This window comes from Diceros bicornis, chromosome 33, assembly GCF_020826845.1.
Source record: "Diceros bicornis minor isolate mBicDic1 chromosome 33, mDicBic1.mat.cur, whole genome shotgun sequence".
In the NCBI taxonomy this organism is placed as follows: domain Eukaryota; kingdom Metazoa; phylum Chordata; class Mammalia; order Perissodactyla; family Rhinocerotidae; genus Diceros; species Diceros bicornis.
In genome coordinates, this window is record NC_080772.1 from 30,598,372 (window position 1) to 30,607,409 (window position 9,038).

Genomic DNA, 9,038 nt, shown 5'->3' on the forward strand with positions numbered 1-9,038 from the left:
GTTGCAAGGGAAGACCCTTGTGGGGAAGGTGACCTTCGATCAGAGCCCCAAGGAGATTCCCGATTACAGACAGATTAGGAGACAGCTGGGGGAAGAGCATTCCAGGGAGAGGGAAAAGCCAGTGGGAAGGCCTGGAGGCGACAGCACACTTGGCATGTTCTAGCAGCGGCACACAGCAAGTGTGGTTGGAGCCGAGTGATGGAGGGGCGAGTGGTGGGAACCGAGGTCAAAGAGGATGAGTCAAGGCTCAGATATGTCATTCTTTAATTTTATGACTCAATTCCGCATGTATGAAACATTCCTATATGCCAGAAACAAAACCATGCCCCAGGGGAGATATAACAAACAAACAAAAACATCTAAAAGTAGCTACAGAATATTTTCAGTAGTCAACTCTCTCAGGGGTAACAGCCAGTCTCTTTCTGCCTAACATGATGCGTTCAAGTCTCTTCTGCTCAATCAAGCCGTGGAGCACCTAACAACCGCCTACGAATGATGAAGAGTTCTCAGATGTAGGCACCGTCTTTTAACTTGAGTACAGTATATGTCAAAACCCAACACAAAATACTTAATAAAAAATACTAACCTAATAGTAAATACAATGGGAAATTTTACAACATAACTCCAAAGAAGCGAGATGTCGCAGCCTAGCAGAGAATCCGGAAACCCGCCCCAGTTCCCCAGCCCCATCGCTCAGGACAGGGTTCACCTTGGGTTTCTCTGGAACTTGTGGGCCAGGGGAACAGTCCTGATGTGAATGCACGTCAATACCCACAGACAGCTCAGCAAGAAAGGCCTGGGTTGCTTTCTCCCTGCTTCTTTCTCCTCTCTCCCCACCCCCACCCCAGAGGAGAACACGAAAGCCTCCGAGTGCAAAGCCCCGCAGTCCATCAAGATCAAGATCAAGGAGGGATTATATTTCAAGCTGAGGTTCCAGACAGCTTGCTCCTTGGTGAGACTCCCTACTTCCTGAAATCAGATGGCGCCCTGTGGGACTCAGTGTGCTGAGTCACGAGCAAGCTACACACTCGCTCTTTCATTTGAGGCCACCGGGCTGGGACCTGACTTCCTCCTCCGTCAGGTGAACACAAGGACCAAGGCGAGAGCAACTTCAGAAGAGGTTCCAGGGAAGTGTCCAGACTTAGGACAAAAAGAACAATTTTAGCTTCTCTCTCCTTGAGGAAATTTGACAACCCAGAAGTAATTACAAAATCCTCAGCCCATTCTCTTTACACAGTACCACCTACAGCTGCTCTATGATCGCATTGTTGATTTTATGTTAGATGTGTGTTTATCCAGTAAGCATATTCATAGGCCAGGCAAGACAAAGATACTAGAAAATTCTAGCCCTCAGAGGAGAGCCCTAAAAGCTGAGAGATGGCTGTGCTCACTGGTCCACTCTTGCTGGCAGACAGGTTTTGGTGAATTAGTTACCAACCTCTACAAATTGGACAGTTTCACATAAAAATCTAGAATTGGAGAAGCTCTTGAAAACTTGAAAGATCTGGCAACACTGAACTAAAATTCCTGCATAGAAACTATTGGTGTGACCCTTCAGGCAGGCCTTCAGACGGAAGGTGCTGGGAACATGCCCTCCCTATCAGCACCCATCAGGCCAGCATCCCTTATTCTCTCCCATTACGGCCAGCCCCTGTGAGTGTGCACCTGGGACTCCCATCTAGTCCAACCAGTTTATCCAACAGATGAGGAAAGCAGGGTCCAGGGAATTTTAAATGACTTACCCAAGGTCACTCAATTAGGTATAAGCAGACCAGGGACGAGACTTCAGGTCCTCGTCCCAAGAAGCCCCCATCCCTCAGAGCTCCAGTTGGGAAAGAAATTGGGCCACATCTGAAGCAGTGTCTCAGATGATATTGGCTCTGAAGTGATTTTAATTATAAATCATTACTGGAAATTAACGAAAGCATCAAAGCTGTGATCCTGGTATAGACCAGAAGGACTGAGGAAAAGCGTCACTAGGAGCTATAACAATTCCTGAGGGATTTTAAATATAAGTAATCTATATTTAAAGTATCATGATTTTAGTGAGTAACAGAGTGGGGCAAAGAAAAGCTGAATAAAAATCACATCCTAATTTAACAATACTGAATACATTAGAAATGACATTTCTTGCATTTTTCTTTAACAGGTTTTTCTAATGCAAGAATTCTGCCCATCTAGCCTTCATTTCATTAACTCATGGTAATACGTTTAATGAAAATAAGTGGGTAATTATTGAGGCCTTTCAAAATTCTTTATGACCAGTGATATTATTTGCCTTGTAAGGTATATTTATGGGCCATCTAAAAAATTTTTGTTTACACGGGTAGGAGTATTATAAAAGTCTATATAATATAAAAAATATGCTGGCACTAAGGATTCTGTTAATTTTTTTTCTTACTGCGTCAATTCAGGATAGAAATGAGATTCTTCCTACATTCATGTTTCTACATACTGTTGGCTTATCGTTATAATTCCATCCTGTATCCCAGGAAGCTCCAATTCCCCCTGCACCGTTTCCAGAAACCTGTCACTCTGAAGGGGTTTAAAAAGAAACCGAAATATTTCTTTGGAAAACTATGTAATCTTGAAAATGACTCCACACACTCCCTCCACAAAAAAGCAAAAATTACTAACCAGATCGTGATACAGGGATCACTCATGTGACAAGAGGAACATGCCACATGTTTTACAGTTCCACAGCTCTTTCAGCAGAGCCACCAAAATGAGAGGCTTCTCTTTTTCTTACCACATCAGCAGCCCTCTAAACCTAGGTACCAGTAAGAGACTCCAAGCCAGACTCAGCACAATGCTGGTTGGTAATGCTGTGATGCCGGTTGAAATCGTGGTTGCTAAAATTAAACTGACACTTGGCAGAAATTATCATCACACTTTCCATCACAACATCATGAGAGACAGAAAGAGTGTCTGCGTGGCACAGGCAGCGCTGAGAACAGAGCTGCGCATCACAAGAGGGACCAGCGTCTGAGGCCACCCAGAGGAAGGCTGAATGGGATCCAGCCTTGGAGACCCACAATCACAAAAATGCCGCAGTCTCCATTCCCTTCCTAGGGACCCAGAAGTCCCTGCTGGAATTCCAAGTCCAAACTTCTCTTTGCCTTCCAGTCTGAATTTCTTAATGAGAGGGGAGAGCAGGAGCTCAGGGGTGGGGCAAAGAAAAGGAGCTTTACTTTGTCATCTGCCAGGCTGGGACTTCTCCCGCCCACTCACCACCCTCAGGATCAAGGCGAACTCCCTCCTCTGAGCTGGGAGACAGCACTCTTAATTGGCAGGACGACTTTTAAGGCAACTGGAAGGCATTCCCCTCCCCTGGGGCCCAGATCCCTGCCTCTGTTCTGGCAGCGTTTTGTTCTAACCTAAAGCATATGTCAGCTTCTTCCCTACACAGCCCAGGAGTCAAAGGCAACTAAAGGGTTAAACACCTTCCCTGGAAACCAGGACAGACTCCCGGAGCTGTGCACGTGCAGAATTACAGCCTGCCACTGCTCATCACGCCGCAGATTCCCGGGCCCTGCACGGGGTCTCAGACACAGCAACGTTTGGCTTTTCTTGTTTTGCCGTTTAAAAAAAACACAACAAACAAAAGACATGAAATATATTTTCTGTTCTCTCCGGGTAGAACTGAGCACACGTTAGGTGCTCTCTGTAAATATCTGAGGAAGGGTCAACACGGTTTTAACAGATTTCATCTGAGTTCTTTCCCACCCTGAACCTCCCAGTCTGACTTCAGGTTTCCGAGTCCATAAACCACCAGCTTCAGGCTAGGTCATCTGATATCACAGCTACAAGGCTCTGTCCCCTTGTGGGAAGCAGGCCAAACTCTGCCCTGTGATGAAGTCACCTTATGCAACAGCACAAATTCACACAGTTTAGAATTCCAAGAGTAATGAAACTGTTCAACATAAGAAAACTGATGAGCAGGGAAAATGAAAACAAAAGAAAATTTATCTTTTCTTAGACAATAGAGGGAAACACCAAGGTACGTAAGACATATACAGCAGGATAGTTTGCTCTTTCTTTTTTATTTAGTCACAACACATCAGTACAACAGAGGTCAAACCCAGTTCAGTGGAGGTCGTTTGAACTACACCTGCTAAAGGAACAAACCTGTAAAATGACGCATTGATGGCCTGAATCGAATTAAATAAACCCAAAAGAAGGGAGCAAAGCCCTTTTAAATATCTCAACGACCACATTTCCATGCACCAAAAAGGAAAACACGACATAGAAATTTCCAGTTAAAAGAAAATATGGCAATTCCAGGAAGAATTAGGTTATGCATTTAACAGGTTCCACTGGACTACTGGATTGACCACTTGCACACTGTGATCACTTAGCCATGTTAACATTTGTGAACTTGAGATCCATGAGATTAAAAATTCATTGCATTGCTTGGGACTGGTAAATACAGGCATAGTCTATGTAATTATCTTCAGCATCCCACAGCCAACTCCACACGGGGACCTAACCTACCAGTGGCTCTCATAACTAAGCCAATACGGTGAGTCCTGGCAGGTGACAGCAGTTAGTCATACGGACTCAGGGCCCCTGATGGTTTCCACATTCACCTTACTGCTGTAGGAGGCAGAGAATTACCCAGTCTTCTTTCTTGGATAAAGCTGATCATCTGATTTGTCAACGCTTTGTTCAGAAATATAAAATTCCATATAGTTCCCCCCGAAGAAGAATATTATTTATACAACACCTTAATTGTCAAAATATTAACAAATAGCATTGTGTTAACATGGAGCATAGTGGTTTGGAAAATTAATTCTAAAAACAGACTGCAACTACACAAGGAGAAAAACAGACCAGAAACACTAAATGTTAAAATTCCCAAAACTTTGAGGCAAAAATGGAATCATCCTTAGACCGACGGGTTCACAAAGTAAATTAGGCACAGTACAAACCTCTCACCAAGCGTTGGTTTATACCGACTATTTCAACTTAATGTTTGGAACGAAATTGGACAACTAGCTTTCAAAAACTGCTAATACGTGACATGATTAAAAAACATTAAAAAAAAGAAAAAGTAAACCAACAAACCTTTAGTCTTTCAACAAAATTTATCTGCAAGTGTACCTTTTTGCTTTTTACTTTTACTGACGACTTTAAGGTGATGTTGGCAATAGCCCAGCTCAGCTGGGATTTTAAGCTTCCCCCTCCCTCATCCTACAGCGTCAGTTCTTTAGAAGGCTCCAATCTCCGTGCCCCAAGGTCTATAGGGCTTGCCAAGGCTTGCTGCCTGCGTGGGCGCCGAAGGGCTCAGTGCATTGGGAGAAAGTAAGTGGAAGGAGCCGAAAGAGAAGGGGAAGGCAGACAGGGAGGCCACCGAGGAGAGCAAAGGCGGCGAGAGTTTGGAGGCGGAGGTGACCACGGGGAGCACCGGTCCAAGGCCGCCGCTAGGGGGCGCTCGCAAGGCGGGCGCCTCGGGATGTGCCGAGGCCACCCTGCCCTGGTGGTGTGGTTCCGTCGGCGAGGCCGTGGTGCCAGTGGTCCCGTGGCCGTTCTGGGGCAGCAAGAGGGGGTGCGCGACGTGCGGGTGATGTCCGAAGGCGCCCCCCCAGGGAACGTGTCCAAGGCCCGCGTGGGCGCCGCTCGCCGCTTCCCGCTGGGAGGCGTAGTTGTTAAGATGCGAGACCAGTCGAACTCGAAGCGGGTCGGAGGCATCCAGTCCTTCAATGATGCTCAGGTAGCGGGCAACTTCTGCCAGGCATTCCCGAAACCCCAAACTCCGATAGTCCATAGCAAGGGCGTGCGCGTCAAAATAGCCTGAGGAGCAGAACAAAAGAGAAACCTCAGGGCTTTGCTCCTTGCCCGCATTTCTGCAAACCCAAAGGCAGCCCTTCCTGGCGAATACCTACATCCTTAAAAATCGGCCTTCACGGGCTCTTCTGAAAGTCCAAATATTTTGGAGTCCTCCAGAATCCTTGCATTAATCAACATGAGAAGTATGTGTTTGCTAATGCAAGTTCAAAGCCCAATTAGAAGCTGCCGAGCAGAAATTGGAATTATACCCTACCAGCAGATGAAACTATGTTCATTCCTTTAATGTTTTCCCTCAACAACAACAAAAAATACATCAAGGACAGAGAAACCACAGAGCAGTGAAATTCATTAGACACACAGATGTAAGTTATCATCGTGGAGCTTTTAGGCAGTGGGTTCTAAGGAAAGCATTTTCCCGCTAGAGACAGACACACAGACCTTGGTCCTCCCACCTTCTGTTAGGTTTTCCCTACTTAACCACAACAGGTTTCCTTCCTCAAGAGTCATGTGGCAGCTCATTTTTTTTTTAATTTCTGTATATGAAATTAAGACCATATCCTTTAAAAAAAAGAAAAAAGCTTTTTCTCAAAATGGCAATAAACAAATATGATGAGAGCTACCAGATTTTAATCAGGGTTTGTCACAACTTTAGGGCGCCTAAAACATAATAGGTATTTTCCAAAAGAAAGTGCATTAGCTTAATTTGCAGAGGGTTGGAGGGATGAATTCACGGGAGAAAAACCTACTTGCATTTGAAAATGCACTGACAACCGCATACACAGGTCTCTCCCCACCCCCAAAGCGCACAGTAAAAATAAGGCACCGACTGCGCCAATCCTGGCCTGCGGGCAGCTGCTCCCTCCACCCCACACACTCAGGGCCCCCAGCGGACTAGTGGGTACCTTTCCCCCCTGCAGTATGCAGCATTTTCAGGTGATCCACGGTCATCTGCAGGATCTCGGCTTTTTCCAGCTTAGCAGATCCCTGGAGAAGAGAACAGCAAAAGATGGATTTGGCACCAAGTGCCTTTTGGGAAACAACTTAAAATATATACGCACATACAGGCTCTGTAAATCGTAAAAGTACAGACTAAAGCAAAATGAGCTGCCTTTGGAAAATACGTTGGACTCAGTGTATGAATCCATCTCCTCAGCACAAGCAACACGGTTATTTTCCAAGACACGGATAACTCCAAGATTAGTGAGGGGAAGGATTCAGAAGGCGTGGATGGCTACGCTGAGAGCTCTACCTACTTTCTCCATTACCTGCTTCTCAAAAGCACTGGGTACCAGCCTCCTCAGCTCAGACAAACTGTTATTGATCCGGTCTCGTCGGCGCTTCTCAATGATCTGCAGAAAGCGGGCAAAACAGAGGAGGACATTTCCATGACGACTGTAAATTGCAAAGTGAAGAAAGGTGGTTCTTTCCGTCAATGAATAACGAAACAAAATTTTAAAAAGGAGCACTGTAAAGGGACTCACGCCTCTCCGTCTTTTCCTGGCCAAGATCTGTGAAGATGTAGTTGGGGACATGGAACCTAGAGCCGAACTCAAGTTTCTGAATGAGGGGGGGAAGAAAAGCAGGAATCGCAGTTAAGCCAGGAGAGGGGATCTGAAGGCTCGCCCCCACGCCCTGCCCGCACCCAGCCTGCTCTGGCACCCTGGGCTCGAAATCCCTCACCCCTGCGGGGGCCGGCCCGAGATGCGCAGAGGTCAGCGCAGGGCAGCGGCGCGCCCCGGGCCCTGCCCGCCGTCACCGCGGCTCTGCCGCCGCCAACTCACCCATTCTCATCCGCACTCTCCTTCTCCACCTCGATGGTCTCGTCCAGCTCGCTATCCGAGGAGCTGTACTCGGGGTGGGCTCGCTTCATGCTGGCGGCGCGGGGGCTCCGGGGGAGGGTCGGCGCGGCGGGCAGGGAGGAGTTAACAGCAGCGGCGCCTCTCCGCGCTCGGCTGCTCGCGTTCCGCACACACTGATCCCGCTCACGCTCTGCCTCCGGTTAAAACTCAACCATCCCTTTCCCACGCTGCGCCCCTTCCCAGGGCCCGGGGGAGGGCTGGCGAGGGGGGGCGGGCGAGGGGGCGGGGCGGCGGCTCCCGGGCAACGGCCTCCCCTCGGCCAATCCGGCTTCTCGCCGCGCTGATTGGCAGCCGTTCGGGGGCGGGGCGGGGCGGGGCGAGGCTGCGCGCCAGGGCGAAGCCGCCCCGCCCCCCGCGCCCGCCCCTGCCCGGCGGCGGTGCGTCGGCTCCGCGGGGGCTCCGCCGGGCTCCGCGGGGGGAAGCAGGCGGCGCGGGCGGCAGAGGGCCGGCGGCAGGCAGGCGGGGGAGGCCGGGCCGGGACACCAGCCCGCCGGCGGCCGCGGCCCCGCCCCGCCCCGCGCGCCCCGATTGGCCTGGCCGCGCGCCAGGGCCGCGCCTGCAGCGCCGCCGGTGAGCCGCACGCGCCGCGGGCCGTGGGAAAGTGGCGGCGCCGCGGCCGCCAGCCAATCCGGGCGGCGGGCGGCGGCGGCGGCGGCCGGGCTGGCGGCGGCGGCGGCGGCGCTGGGCGTCCGCATGAATGGAGAAGAATGGGCGGGCGGGGGCGCGGGGCCGCGCGAGGGCGCGCCGGCGGGGGCTGGCGGCCGCGGGCCGGACCCCCGTGTGAACCTGTAACCGGAGCCCGGGCGCCGGGCGGCCCCGGAAGCCGCTGCCCTGCGCCGCGGGGACTCTGGGCTGCGGGGCCGCCCGTGCCGGCGGCGGGAGGCGCGCGCTCGGGGGCCCGGCCCGCTGCACCTGGCCGGGCGGCGCGGGGGTGCGGGGCGCCGGGCTCAGTGGCCGCCAGCCCGGGGCCCGGGCGCCTGGAGGGGCAAGACGCGGTTTCGGGAATGTTCTTTTTCGGTTTCTGGGGCCACGTCCCCACGGGCAGCCGGCCTGGCTTCCCAGCTTCCAGGGTGGAATGGATTCCCCTGTGCACCTCATTTCCGGGGAAGTGAGCGCTTGTTTTCTTGGCTGACTGAGGTGGGGGGGGCCCTGGGAATAGTCTTTATGTTTGGGGGGGTTCTTTTTTTTTTCTTCTTCAGGCGTCGGCGGCCAGATCCTCTCGGCGGGCGGCAGGGTGGCTGGGCTGCGCGTTGGCGTCCGAGGCCGCCTCGCTGCAGGAGTGCACGTCTCTGACCGTAGACACACACACGCAGGCACGCACCCTGCACACTTCCCGCCGGTGGTGGCGCGGCGTGTGCTGGGTGCTACGTGAAGTTCCGCAAGTCCCCA

General features: G+C 51.2%; 1 protein-coding gene across 2 annotated transcripts; it reads right to left on the minus strand.

Annotated features, from left to right (window-relative positions):
• Window positions 1–3,993: 3,993 nt before the first annotated feature.
• On the minus strand, window positions 3,994–7,809 carry HEY1 (hes related family bHLH transcription factor with YRPW motif 1). Of its 2 annotated transcripts, XM_058528927.1 has the most exons (5): window positions 7,572–7,809; window positions 7,272–7,347; window positions 7,056–7,139; window positions 6,693–6,774; window positions 3,994–5,793 (listed from the first exon to the last, which is right to left on the minus strand). In XM_058528927.1, exons 1-5 carry the CDS (start codon window positions 7,658–7,660, stop codon window positions 5,210–5,212), a joined length of 915 nt encoding a protein of 304 aa, XP_058384910.1. In that variant the 5' UTR covers window positions 7,661–7,809; the 3' UTR covers window positions 3,994–5,209. The 2 variants fall into 2 exon arrangements, with proteins under 2 accessions (XP_058384910.1, XP_058384911.1); XM_058528928.1 differs by lacking the exons at window positions 6,693–6,774; window positions 7,056–7,139; window positions 7,272–7,347; window positions 7,572–7,809 and adding an exon at window positions 6,243–6,533.
• Between the last annotated feature and the right edge of the window lie 1,229 nt (window positions 7,810–9,038).

Coding starts and splice junctions, on each gene's coding strand:
- HEY1 (XM_058528927.1), bottom strand. CDS start 7,660: ATGAAGCGAGCCCACCCCGAGTACAGCTCCTCGGATAGCGAGCTGGAC. Junction 6,775..7,055: donor CCAGTGCTTTTGAGAAGCAG/GTAATGGAGAAA, acceptor TCTCTTCTCCAG/GGATCTGCTAAGCTGGAAAA. Junction 5,794..6,692: donor GCATACTGCAGGGGGGAAAG/GTACCCACTAGT, acceptor TCTGCTCCTCAG/GCTATTTTGACGCGCACGCC.